This window comes from Pleuronectes platessa, chromosome 8 (assembly GCF_947347685.1).
Source record: "Pleuronectes platessa chromosome 8, fPlePla1.1, whole genome shotgun sequence".
Lineage (NCBI taxonomy): Eukaryota > Metazoa > Chordata > Actinopteri > Pleuronectiformes > Pleuronectidae > Pleuronectes > Pleuronectes platessa.
This window is the reverse complement of record NC_070633.1, coordinates 9,297,297-9,310,810: the sequence shown is the minus strand read 5'-3', so window position 1 is coordinate 9,310,810 and position 13,514 is coordinate 9,297,297. Positions and strand designations below refer to the sequence as shown.

Sequence of the window (13,514 nt, the reverse complement as noted above, 5' to 3'; positions counted from 1 at the left end):
TCATTGTCAGCTGGGATTCGCTTGAGCCCCGCCCCCAGAGGATGAGTAGCATAGCTGAATGATGGATGGATGGACGGCTACATGGTGCACATTGAGAATGTTTATTTCCATATATATTCTTGCATTACTTCTGCACAATTCTTTACAAGGGGATGGTTCTTTTCAATGAAATAAACAGACATTAAATGCTGAATTTTTTTATTGGGAGACTCTGTAGTAGTAATGGTACAAATGTAACAATTGCCCTGCAGAGGACTGGTAATACAGGAAAGGTGTGGAATTCTCACCACACTCGGTGGAAAGCCTAAAAAGTGGATTGTTTCTTTGGAAAACTCCTTTAAAGTGAAACCCAGTCAAGATTGAACTTTCTCTGTGGATTCTGAACACAAAGTACGTATGATTTACTGTGTGTTAGAAAGCGATGCAACTCTTTTGGGTAGAAATGTATCTTAATTGGCAAAGGCTTTCGGCCAGGCTTTAGGAAATCTGGTGTGATGATAAAGGTCTATGTAAAGATCAGGTCGAGGTGGATGATCAGGTCTCACGAGTGTAAAAAAACTAAGATTAAAATAAATTAACAAAGTCAAAAAAACAGATTTGAACTCGTCTCCTGGATGGATGTTCTGTGTGTGTGACTCATTCATCTACCACATCCTACTTCATGCAGACCGTCTACAGCCTTCCTGGAAGAAAACCTCTTCTAATTTAAATAAATGTTAAGTAAAAGAAGCACACAACAGTGATGTTGCCTAATTCAATAACACATCATTTATGTTCCTTGGTTCAAGAGTTCACAGAGAATCACCAAGAAGAAAACATGAATGCCTTTAGTCGTTGTTACTATTGTCTGTCAGTGGGAATGTGAGAGGGAATGTTGTCTGTCTGGGTTTGCTCTGTGAATGACAGTCGACCTCTCCTGGGAGTCCCCCACCTCTCCCCTCACGTCAGGTGTGATTGGCCTCCGCCCCCACTGCAACCCTTAATAAACTGGTGAATGAGAAGCCTGGTGTGGTAGTGAACTTCAACCTTTAACATGAACAAGGAGCAAAAAAAGATCACTCGGCTTGCAGCTTCCAGACTCATCAATCAAGCCAACAAAAAGATCAAACATTATAGGAATGTAAATACATTTTTGAACAAATCATTTTTGTTAAATGTGAAATTTAGGAGTTTCTATTCATTATGTCCTACAGAGGACGGTGATGAGATACAACCGTTTATATTAGAAACACCCTGAAAATGTTTTACATCACCTGAGTACAAACAATCCAGCAAATCCTCCACTGGAGGTCAGTAAACAAACAAGATGACAGTAGAGGTTATCCTACAGAATTTCTATCTTTTATATTTGACGGATTGATTAATGTTATTAACTTACAGGCACGACTTGTTTTGTCCTTCCTCTGTAAGTTCACGTTCACACAGTGAGCCCAGTGTCTCCAACAGTCTGTCAACCCAGTGCAGAGGCGGCTGCAGCCTGAGGAGCCCTGCATCAGTCAGTGATCACAGCAGCACAGTGACACTGTCACAGGGTTTTCACAGCTTTCACTCTCAACTGTCCCGGTCCTCAGTTCTCCTGCTGTGAACCTGTTTCTGTCCATCCCTATTTGACCTCCTCTTCCTCACTGTCCTCCTCCTCGCTCTCGCTGTACTGGTAGTTACAGCGGTTGGTGTTCACAAACAGGTCGCTCTCGTCGTCTTCAGAGTTGCTAGCCTCCTCTTCCGCGTCCTTTCCTACAGTCTCCTCCGGTTTCGTTGTCTTGTCCTCCGCTGAGGGCTCCTCCACAAAACCCTCCGGCCTGGAGAAGAATTTACAGAACATCACAACACACACACACACACACACACACACTCAGTAACACCTGACAAACTGATGCTGGTTGCCTGATGTGACCCGGCGTGTTCTTTCAGTGCGTTGTCACTCACCAGAGCTTCTGTTTCTTTAGATCCCGAATGTGATCTTTGTAGAGAATGAAGTTGATCTCTGCCTTCACCTTCTCTCCTTCCTCAATAGGATCCACAATCACAAAGTCACCTTGAGGATCAGAGAGCACACACACAGTTCATGACAGTACCACAGTGCAGAGTTCCAAACTCTAGACTCAAACAGTTAGAAATCTCACTTATTAACACTTACTCTACTATGATTTCCAAGAGCTCTGTGTGCTTACAGAGTACCTTATAGTGGGGTGTAGTTCAAGCAGTATTAAGACTGATAACGCGGTTTCACATGTGTTATCAATCGTATCAGTCATATTTCAAGAGCGTTATTAGTCTTATTGGTTTTCAACAAGCGGCCACTAGCTGTCATCGCCTATTGGTTTGTGAGCTGCTGCTTATGAAGCTTCAACTTTTGAAATCTTCGAACTTGAGTTTTGTTGACTACTCAAACCATCCTGGAAACTGTTATTTCAGTTATTCGCCCTAATCCACGTCCTGCTGTGATCATAGAAACAAACTGAATCTCTGTCCATTCTCTTTCTGACTCTCGCGATCAGCCGAACCCGAGAGGCAGAGTTTCGCTTTCTGAGCTGGATGACATGAAGATCTGATCTCACTGCCAGTCTGTAGTATTTATACAATCTTTTCATCCCGCTTCATCACTTACCTCTCTTGATCCAGAGGTTCTTGCGGAACTTGGTGGGCATGCTCACCAGGAAGATCTCGCCCTGAGCCGTGACAGCTTCATGGAGGTTGTTACCGCGGCTGCCAGTGATCTACAGGAGGAGGAGGAGGATGGAGACAAGGTTGATATATGTCGCTCAGCTGTCCACTCTGGTGAGGTGAACACGTTTAGCACGCAGCTCACCTTCACTATCTGCTGCGTCTCTGTGGGCGTCACGAAGTCCCCGAACACCTCCTTGACCACGTGTTTGCGTTTGGTGGCTTGTGACATGATCCCAGAAGCTGAGCTGCCCGTGCCTTCGCCAGCGGAGGAGAGGAGGAGGTGTGAGGTGGTACGACAGTAGCTGCTGATGACAAACAACCCATAAACACAATGCATTAAAAAACTAAAACACACAGTCAGTTATCAATGTATCAACATTCATAAAGCTTGAGCTCCATCAGAGCGTCGGTTGTGGCTGAACGCATGGCAGCACGTCTCCTACTTTCCACAGGTAGCTACAGACGCTTCTGCCCTGTTTATGATGACCAAGAACATTAGCACAGCTAGCTGAGCAAGCTAACAAACATATCCACACACGTGTCAGCCACGTCAGCGGGTTGTATAGATACCTTGAGAGAGAGAGAGAGAGAAGAGACGCTGTGGAGTTTCCTCAGAGCTCAACACGTGTCTGAAGAGACGGACCGAGGAATAATACAATGTGAAATGTCTCAGAGAAGCGGAACCACATGTGTCCGTGTTTTCTAACAAGAAGTGTTCTCTTCCGGTGTTCACTTATCATCGGCTACCAAAATAAAAGCCGCTGTTTGTTTTCATTGTATCTGTAGGATAAACATTTAAACAAGGCTTCATATAATACTTGACAATATGGAGATGCTATTTACTTGCTATAAAATATGTTATATGATTGAGTGATTTACTCATAGCTGGTTATTTCTTTCTTATGTCGTGATTGTTAACACGGGTCTATTCTTTCCGTGGCAGTGGCTTTGCATTGTGGGAAATAGAGTTTTGTATAGTCTCAATGTGAGCAGCATTCAAGAACACCAGTGCTCAGGGACGCTCTTGTTCTCACATACATCACAAGGTGCAATGGGTAAAACAAAAAATGTATAGTTATTATTGTGTGTGGAGTAATGCAATGCATGCACATATACAATTACTCCCCATACTTCTTATTATTATGAGTTATTCTGCCATCAATTTAGTCCCGTTTCTCAAAACGTCTAAGATTATTTTTTTTATATAATGTCAGTATCATTCCATTCTACAGTCGCCTCAAAGCAACAAGATGGCAGATTTGAATCCCATCTCAGTCAGGGTCTTTCTGTGTGGAGTTTGCATGTTCTCCTTGTGTCTGCAAGGCTTTTCTCATGGTGCCTCCCCCCACAGCCCAAAGACATGCACATTAGGTTAAGAGACTCTAAATTCTCCATACATGTGAATGTGAGTGTAAATGGTTGTTTATCTCTGTGTTGGTTGTCAAGTTATACCGCCCCAATGTTACCTGGGATTGGCTCCAGCCTCCCGCCACCCACTAAAGGACATGTGGTTTGGATAATGGATATTCCAGTTCATTTTAGGAAAATAACACCATACACAAACGATAGGATTCAACAATGTTTTTTATTCAACCTTCACACATTTCTCATCATTGTCTTACAGCAGTTATTACAGTGCACTGCAGTTATGTAGTAATGTGCAAAACATTCCATCATAAAAACACAATTTTCTTTTAAAAGAACCTCTCAAGAACCACTTCAGCACAAATACTGCTAACAAAACAAAACAGACAAGACAGACTACTAGCAACAACTAGTGCACACACCTCATCAAACATGGGCCCAGTAACTTTGAGGAGAGATGGGTTAAAAACCAACACTGCATAAAACACTGCAGTCGCAATGACTGAATTAACGGAATTAAACGTTCACAAAAACTAAATGCACTTGAATTAAAATTATCATAACATATCTTAGCAAAGCTAGCTTTATTAGAGCTGGTATCTTTCTTGTAACTTGGAACCAGGAGTTAGACGTGGAGGAGGAACGCTGGTCTGATTTAACGGAAATAGAGCCTCAGCAGGATCTTAATGTGTGTGTGACCAGTGGAGAGGTGCAACCACCTGTGTGTGCGTGTTTGGATGAACACCATTATAATAATATGAGGGTAGTGCTTTAATTGACCACAGCCGACGAGCACATCTTGTTGATTCCACATAAATTGGACCCCCTGTACAGGTTGTAGTAACCCTGTGAGAGAGAGAGAGAGAGAGAGAGAGAGTGAGTCAGTAAAAGTGCAAAGTAAATCTAGTTTTGATCTTTGATCTTTATATTTGTTCTGCGTAATGAAATCCTCCCATGGATTAAATATGATACAAAACATTAGTTATTTTAGCGGAGTGCGACCCAGAAGTCTGTCTCTGGCCTCATTACAAGACATTAAAACTTTGTTAGTCTCAGAAATACTGATTATTTAAATATGCTGCTCCGCTGTGTTACTGAATTCTACTGCAAATCTTTTATAGATGAAACAATTAATTCAGAAGATGATTGGAGGATTTTGTAAGTAATAAATGTCGTTGTTAGTCCACTGTTGTCTTACCTGCTCTCCATAATCCTCCCCCCAGCTGTTTTTGATGGCCCAGAAGGGGATGCCTTTACCTGAAAAATCAGAAACATCCATACAATGTACTTTACTACATCTGAAAAGATTATCCATGAAAACAATCGGTCACCTGATCATCTTGACCAAATTGAAGAAAGGATAAAAACAACTTTTTTAAAAACTTACGTTCTCCATATCCCACCATCAGCACAGCGTGGTCGATCATCCATGAGTTGCAGAAAATCTTCATGGGGCGAGAAACACCCTTCTTGTAGAACTACAGGATACAATTAAAGTGAATTAAATGTATTTATATGCTGATAAACACTAAATATGATGCACCCTGACATGATAAATAACATAGATCTTGATGTATACACAGTTGATGGTAGAGTAAGTATAAGTATAGCCGCCTTTAGACATCAGTCTTGAAATGATTCATGAAAATTTCCAGAGGGGTTGTATGTGAGAATACAAATGTCCAAGTCAGTCTCTCTTCTGAAACCTTTCCTGCCAGTCCCCTGATAAAATGTCTGCAAAATGTCAGGAAATTCTCAGCGAGCAAGTGGGGGTGTTGGTGACGTCTTTAAAACTAAAAAACTAAAAAGAATATCTCAGGATGAAAAAGAGAAGCCATTCATGTAGGAGATGCTGACAAAGATGTCGGATTGGAGAAACGGTGAGATTTAAGAGTCTTTGAAGATAACGGCCGACAACAGTATTGATCTGCTTTGTAAAAAGATGCAATTTCCTCAGTAGAATTTATATCATGTCCTGCCTCCACCTTGGCCTCCAGCATGCAATACCCAGGCTCCACCCCTCGCCGGTTAAGGACATTTTCCTGTTGTTGTAAACACATCCAACCCGGACAATGTCTTGCTTTGTTCTTCATTTGTGAGAGGCAAGCTCTGGAAAATGTTTTTGACCCAATTTTCCAGAGATTTACTGGAGTTCATATAACAGCTTATGTGTTAAATGCTAGAGTCAGTCACCGCTGTGCTGGTGTGATGGTGTAACAGTGATGAAAAGCTGCTTACCTGCATTGCAAAAGCATTCAGAGCCACAGAGACTGGTCCATTTTCAGCAAGCCAAGCTGCAATCTCTGAGTAAAAACAAAAATCAAGATCAGTCCATTAAACAGCCCTTTGTCTCACACCTTCAAACCCAAGAACACATGGCGGAATTTTGTATTTACTATTATATACCTGCAAATTAACAATGATCGGTCTCCACTTCTTATTAAAAAACATGTGTATTTAGAAGACATCTCTGAAGATTGTACTTATCATTGATTTATCCCACCCACTCACCCTTCTCGTCTTTGGACAGCTCCACAGAGCTGTTGATGTATGCAGCTACTTTCTTTGTAGCGAAGTCACAGTTCTGCTTCTTCCCAGTGTAGGAGTAGTCAGTCTCTGTCTCCAGGCCACCTTCACCACACACCAGGGAGCAGGAAAGAAATGGTTAAAATTCACAAACACAGCGGAAGTTTCAATACAAAGGTCCTATTTCATCAACATCAAAAACAGACCTATTTCTAAGGTATGTTTTTCAGGCAAGGCCTAGTATTGACACATTTACCTTAATTTGTATTCCTTTTTTTTAATGATGCAGGGTTCATAATTAATTGTCTCTTTAAAAGGTGATGATTACATACTACAAACTGTACAACAACTTTTTGACCATGACCTCTTTTTGTTTTGTGCCAGGTCCTTCATATGAACTTCAAATTTGGACAAAAACATGACTATGCTCTGCCTCTATAATAATTTATGAATGAAAGAAATCCCATTATAAGGTTCACTGTAAGCTGTGAGTTATTGTCAAGGCTTTGTGTAAACATTTATATTGTAAAGGGTTCTTATATGCACCCCAGGGTCAAAATACAATCAACATATGTGAAGAACAATTAAGATTATTTCCAAGAAATGTTGTTATTTTCATCAATTCCCAGGTACACACCTCAGGAGTGTTGGAACCAATGCACATTCAACTCTGAATTCACTCTCTTTTGCAGTTTCCTCAGAGTTAAAATGAGATACAATTTTCGTTGGAATGGAAAATGGAGCACTGAGGTTGGACACATCAAATTCTCACCCAGCTTCTCAATGGCTTCATAAGCGTTTGATGGCAGCCCTCCTTTGCACGCCTGGTCCAAACCGTCACAGTCAACCAGCTCTGCAAGAGGGCAAATTAATACACCAATCAAATCGGGGCTTTTATCTCAAACTGTAAACAGAGACTTCTTCATCTGCGAGATAACGTTACTGAATAATTTTCTTATTTTATGCGTCTTCTTCTTTACCTTGTTCAGACAGTGACACCAGAGTTCCATTTTTCAGGAACCACTGGCCCTCAATGTTGCCAGTGACAGAAAAGGCCCAGCAGGATCCACACATACCCTGAAATAAACACACACACCTCAATATAAAGTAAGCGGGATGTGTGATTCATTCATTAGCGGCATGTTATTCAGATCCCTGTAATTAAAGCTGCACCTGATTCTTCACAGGACTGACGGCTCCATGATCCCGCCAATCCCAGCTTGCCGGGGCGGGACCTTGGGCAGGAGAGGCCGGTTTCATTGTTCGATGGAGGTTTGTCTGACTCAGGAGCGGATTAAGGTATGTAGAGCGAAACTCCTCCTCTGGAAAAAAAACAAGACAAAGGGAGAACAAATAAAAGCCTGTTTCTAGAAAAGCTGATGACGCAAACACCTAGTAAGCAGAAGCAACATTTCCCCATCGGAAACTATGTGGAAACACAAGCCCTTGAGCAAACAGACACCCTCACCTGTCAAGTCGCTGAACTTAGTGACTCCATATTCTGCTGAGCCCTGATCCAGAGACTGGAGCTTCTCAGCAGTCTTGAGGTTCTCATGGAAGATGCTCAGACGACGGTCTACGTCTGCAGGGTCAGAATACACACATTTGAAGAAACTCAAACTTTCACCTGATTATTATTATTATTTTTGTTATTATTATTATAGCTGGCGCTCTTGCAGTGAAATTCAATTAGACAGAAGGCAGATGATCAGTGTTTTGAACACTAAATATAAGCCAACACATTTTCTGTGACTGCACCTGTCTTTTGAACTTTGGAAAGTGTCTTTATTTTCTACATGATAATAAATATATCTTAATCCAATCCATCTGCGGATAAGTAAAGCTGTGTAGTGCAGTGATTCTCAACTGGTGGGTCGCAGACCCGTCTTTGCCTGGGCAAAAGAAAATGTTAAGAAAAAACCCTGTGCTTTTATTTTGAGGGGGATTTTTTTATGCAGCGGAGTGTTGTCTTATCCTATTCACACTCCTCAACTAATACTGTTAAGGAGTGTGAATAGGATGAGTTTTGTTGGTTGTCATAGATTCAGTGAGTGAGTATTTTCAGCAAAAGCTACATATTTTAGTTGGACTTTTTTATTTCAAGTTTGTGCATGAAAGCACCGCTGAGTCTGTTAAAAAAGGCTGAAGTTACTGAATTGTTATGTATGTTCTATTACCGTGTGTACTTAAGATGCACTTTCGCGTTTTTAATTAAAGTGTAGCTAATTAAGTGTAAAAGGGAATACTTCCCTCTCTAGCATCGCTACCTGCTTGTCGTTTTGGTTTATCAGGGTTTTTTTTTTTTGTCTTGGCATACTGTGATATCCTGTACTATTTCAGGTTCAATCTGCACCATCTTTCCATCATTAAGATGGTGGGTCCCGAAGCCAGACCAGTTGAGAACCACTGGTGTAGTGTGTGGTCACGGAAGCATAAAGGTTTTTTTCTGTTTACATCCATTTATCTTTTTGTTTTGTGTTTCTGATTCTTTATTGATATTCATGTGATGAAATTGTCCTGGTTATATTGTATTTAATGTCTCATCAAAGATTAATTTTTCCAAAAGTAATATTGATTATGCTTATTCAATGTGGAGGAGATGCTTATAATTGAATCCCTGTCTAGTGATTTGATTGGTTAAGTTGACTGAGGATGTTGAGCTGTTTAGGTTTTTAGGCAGCGAGTGAGTCTTCAAGTTATGTACACATGAATATGACACACTATACACCTGCTATGTTTGGTATGTACCGGGTAAGTTGTTAATTATTATGACCCCATTCAGACCTGGTGTTAACATCCGTCCAAGTGGACAGCACCATGTACAGGTGTGAATGCAATAAAATGCATCCTCAATGTGTCTCAGACCACATTCAGAGGGGATCTGGGACACATGTAGCTTTGGTCTTTTAACTGTGTTATTGCAAAAGTGTCCCGGCCACATATGAAGGAGCTGATGACCTTTGATCCGCTAGAGTTTCCCAATGAATCAGACTTATTTTTATGCTTGTGACATACATTGATTATTTTGTGGCCACCGCTACTTTATGAATACAGACCAACACAAAATGATTTCTATTTTATTTAAAGGGATAACATCTTTCTTTATAGTAGCCACTGTGTCAGCCACTTACCCTCCTGGCTGCCGTACACCTTATTGTACTTCACCATAAACTCTTTGAACTGTCCCAGCAGCTCCACAGACTCCTGTCAGATAAAGAGCAGAACAAACAGAACAGATGACGAAAACCTCAATCTCATGTTCATATTGATTATAGCAGTTCACAACAAGAAGCAGATAACAAGACTGAACTTAACAACAACATTTTGTTTTTGTCTGCGATAATGACTTCATTTTTACCTCCATAGGCGGTTTTGCGGATAGATCCTCCACCTCGTTGGTCTCCTTCTCTTGCAATTGAACTGATAAGAGAAACATTGGACATGATCGGTTCCTGAACCACAATCAGCCATGCAAATCTAATTGAAAAGGATGAACTTCAACAAAGAGGACCCTAACATAAATAATGTTGTTAAATATATATATATGAAATATACTTGTACAGGTGGACTCAACCTCATACTTCACCCTTTAACCTCCTTTAACTCTCCAGTATAAAGTTATTGACCAGGTTATTAAACAGCAGCATAATTAGCAATCTAGTACGTCTCCTTTTCTTAAAATGCAGTTGAAGTCATACAGACTTACTACAGCTTATAATGTCTGATAATCTAAGACTGTATTCCGACAATGAATGGGATTTATATTTACAGAACCACACTGTGAAGTTTTATTACAAAGGAAGTAAAGCATCATGTGGGTAACACGGAAACACCATTAACAATTTATCAACAGTGAGTGCTGCTAACCTGCTAAACATCTGTACAGAAAAGTGCTGAACCATCCATACTGAATGTGTTAGTGTGATTGGCTGAGTCAATGCTGCTGACTGACCTTTAGGTTGACACTTCTGTTTGAGCAGAGTCGAAGTGCCCTGCCAGGGAATGTCCCACACTTCAAACATGCACAGCTCCGTCTGACATAAACAAAAACATACACAGCGCACAGAGATATTCGGATTATAAACATTATTACATTATTATACTGTATACAGTATATATTTACATTGTTAGAAATTGATTGAAGATGTGGATTGACACACTTGCAGACCAGGCCAACAACATCTAATGGACAAAATAGTTGATTTACAGCCTGTGTTTGTAATGACATTTGTTTCATTATTCAGATACAATGTGCTCTTTCTTTTGGGAATAAGTTTTAACTATGTAGTCCGGGAGAAGGCAAACGAAAAATCTGAGAAAAATGTATGTCGGCTGAGTGTGTGCATGTATGTATGAGTAAGAGAGACATCAGCAGGCTCGGGTTTACTCCGAGTCAAACTCAAGTCACAACATCATGTGATTGTTGACGTAACTGCTGAACGACCACAACAACACTGCTACGATAAGAAATCAATGCAAAGCTAGAGGAACACATGCACATTTCCATTTTGGCAAACTACAAACTGAAAGAAACGCACACACATTTTTGTACTTCCATCTTCGTTAGGACACTCGTTGACATAATGTATTCCTGAGCCCCTTACCCTAACCTTTCAAAAAACATTTATATATATATTTCCCAGCACTTTGTCTTCAGCACTTCCGTGGTTTTTATATACGCATATTTGTGGGTCTTTAAAATATGAGGACAGTCCAAAATGTCCTCACTTTCCCAAAATAACATCACTCCATATGGTCCGCCCAAAGATTTAAGTACACATACAAACAAACACACACCGTACCTTGAGTTTCGGTGTTTGCGGGTAGAAGTCACATGTTCGGAGCATGGTGGATTTCTTGCACTGAGTATTACTCACTTCCACTGTTATTGTGTAGCGGATTCCCTTAACCAGCTGCAAAACAGACACACACACAGATAATGTTTTTGTTTATTTACAAACAAGATATTGTGCCCTTATTGTTCAGAAATAACTGTCACACTCTTGTATACTGGTGTTCATACTATAGCTGTATAATTGAATTGCATTTGGTCAGGAACTTTCAAGAAATCTATGTTTCAGTATGAGGATGCATTTTTGCTGCATCATCGATGGCGAGGCACTGCATCACTCAATCCAGGCTAGTAGTGTGACTTCCGGTCAGAAGAAATATAAGTATTGAGTGGAATACTTGCTTTTACTTGTCGTTGAAATTTAACAATTGAGGCGTCGAAATAAAAATATTGCTGACTGTGAAGTGAAAATATAAATGGTTTCTATCTTTGTTGTATTCAGAAGAACCGTTTAGACCGCTGTTCTATTATTTTGAAGAGGACATCTTATTTCCGGTCTGTGTTTACTTCGTTAAGCCGGTCCGCAACGTCAATGTTGTTCCCAAAGAATGTAACCTACTCTTACGTCATTAGTCGTCATATGATCAGTATTCACCTGTCACACTATGGCACAATTAAACACTGTATATTGTGAATAAAAGAATGAGACGACAAAAAGCCTCCATCTGTATTTGTAACCTGTTTGGTCGCGGACACGAAGCGGCTGATCCTGCGGAGGTGCATGGCGTTCGAGCCCCGGTTGTAGTGATCCTCGGCGAACTGCAGAGCCTTCTTCAGCCCCGGGTCAGACCCGTCGAGCAGGATGGGAGAACCGGGAGGCCCGATGAGAGGCCGGTCCAGGTCCTCACCGAGCCCGAGCACCGAGCCCAGCACGGCGGCCAAAGCCAGACAAAAGATCAGCGGACGGTAGCGGAATCCAGCCTCCATGTTGGAATAGTGCTTACAGTGTTGGAAGAGATTGTTGCCAAACACAGCTGATGAAGCTGTGGGAGGAGGAGTCAGCTTTAATTATGAGAGAGGCGTGACCAACACACACGCACACACACACATTCACACACACACCGCACGCACGCCCGCACGCTCAAACGCACCAATGTTGCTTACAAACCCGTAATAACCCTTCAAAGATACACACCCTAAGCCCACTGATCACGCGTTATGGTTCATCAAGTGTAGACCACAAGGTGAAAACGTAATGTCAATCGAATTATATGGTAAGACGAGGCTTACCTCCTTTTAGCACTAGGTGGCGCTATCACCATTGCTACATACAATGGAATCTATGACCACTGACCCAGACATTAAATTTGACATCTGACAACATGGGAATTATTTGCTTAATGAATCCTTTGAAATGTTGCCTTATATAAAGCCTTTGTGGATCTAAATAGTACACAACACTACATTCAAGTTTGTGACAAATAGTCACAAACTTGAATGTAGCCCTTGGATACACAATGGGGGTCAAAAGTGACACGGCTCAATTTCTATTGTGAAAGGCCAAAATGGCAACAAAATCGTAAATGGCCATCTTCCTGTTGTGTTAATCAAATTGGTGCCAGGGACTTTTGTTTCCCATCCGGTCATGATACATGTGTGTACCGAGTCTCGTGAAGATAGTTTAAACCAGACGGAAGTGCTGCGTTTTAGTGTGGTCTGTTGAGCCATTTTGACACAACCCTCTCCAATTACTCCAGAATACGTACATTTTAACAAGGACCGAGGCGCACGCGAAGTTTGGTGAGTTTTCGACGTTGTTCAAGTCGTCAAAAATGCGATTCATTTTCCAGAATATTCAGACGATAAGCCTTAAAGTCATTACTTAAACAAAACAAAGATGTAACATTACGAGTATAATATGAAAAGAAAGGTCATATATGTATATCAATATTTTTTAAATGTAGCATTACAAGATTACAATTTTAAGTCAATTAAAAAGTCATAATAAAGAAAATGCTCAAAAATAAGTAAGATTAGGAGACGAAACCCACAATTGTGAATAATATTACCTGTCCTAATATTACAAGAGTAAAAGTTATAACATTTTGGGGGGAATTAAAAAAAAAAGGTAACTCTTTTTAACCAAACCTCATTGTTGGTGGTC

At 40.8% G+C, this 13,514-nt stretch overlaps 2 protein-coding genes across 4 annotated transcripts; both read right to left on the bottom strand.

The window, feature by feature from the left end:
• Positions 1 to 181: 181 nt before the first annotated feature.
• On the bottom strand, positions 182 to 3,380 carry eif1ad (eukaryotic translation initiation factor 1A domain containing). 3 transcript variants are annotated; one of them, XR_008339508.1, is made up of 6 exons: positions 3,238 to 3,380; positions 2,810 to 2,972; positions 2,609 to 2,717; positions 1,927 to 2,035; positions 1,379 to 1,799; positions 182 to 1,026 (listed from the first exon to the last, which is right to left on the bottom strand). XR_008339508.1 is itself a non-coding variant. In XM_053428663.1 (5 exons), the coding sequence occupies exons 2-5, from the start codon at positions 2,894 to 2,896 to the stop codon at positions 1,604 to 1,606; spliced, it is 501 nt and encodes a 166-aa protein (XP_053284638.1). In that variant the 5' UTR covers positions 2,897 to 2,972; positions 3,238 to 3,380; the 3' UTR covers positions 182 to 1,603. The 3 variants fall into 3 exon arrangements, 2 of the variants coding, with proteins under 2 accessions (XP_053284638.1, XP_053284639.1); XM_053428663.1 differs by having other exon boundaries at positions 182 to 1,799; XM_053428664.1 differs by having other exon boundaries at positions 182 to 1,799; positions 2,810 to 2,969.
• An 853-nt stretch (positions 3,381 to 4,233) lies between these two features.
• ctsf (cathepsin F) lies at positions 4,234 to 12,356 on the bottom strand. The gene is made up of 14 exons (XM_053428661.1): positions 12,089 to 12,356; positions 11,361 to 11,471; positions 10,511 to 10,592; positions 9,917 to 9,978; positions 9,690 to 9,762; positions 8,027 to 8,140; positions 7,732 to 7,880; positions 7,539 to 7,635; positions 7,331 to 7,411; positions 6,544 to 6,663; positions 6,271 to 6,335; positions 5,420 to 5,510; positions 5,231 to 5,289; positions 4,234 to 4,878 (listed from the first exon to the last, which is right to left on the bottom strand). The coding sequence occupies exons 1-14, from the start codon at positions 12,335 to 12,337 to the stop codon at positions 4,804 to 4,806; spliced, it is 1,428 nt and encodes a 475-aa protein (XP_053284636.1). The 5' UTR covers positions 12,338 to 12,356; the 3' UTR covers positions 4,234 to 4,803.
• Between the last annotated feature and the right edge of the window lie 1,158 nt (positions 12,357 to 13,514).

Excerpts from the sequence above, each read along its gene's own strand:
- eif1ad (XM_053428663.1), bottom strand. The coding sequence starts at position 2,896 with ATGTCACAAGCCACCAAACGCAAACACGTGGTCAAGGAGGTGTTCGGG. Across the intron at positions 2,036-2,608 it reads GAACCTCTGGATCAAGAGAG|GTGACTTTGTGATTGTGGAT; the intron begins GTAAGTGATGAA and ends CTGATCCTCAAG. Across the intron at positions 1,800-1,926 it reads CTAAAGAAACAGAAGCTCTG|GCCGGAGGGTTTTGTGGAGG; the intron begins GTGAGTGACAAC and ends ATTCTTCTCCAG.
- ctsf (XM_053428661.1), bottom strand. The coding sequence starts at position 12,337 with ATGGAGGCTGGATTCCGCTACCGTCCGCTGATCTTTTGTCTGGCTTTG. Across the intron at positions 11,472-12,088 it reads TCGTGTCCGCGACCAAACAG|CTGGTTAAGGGAATCCGCTA; the intron begins GTTACAAATACA and ends TCTGTTTTGCAG. Across the intron at positions 6,664-7,330 it reads TGAAGCCATTGAGAAGCTGG|GTGGCCTGGAGACAGAGACT; the intron begins GTGAGAATTTGA and ends TGTGTGGTGAAG.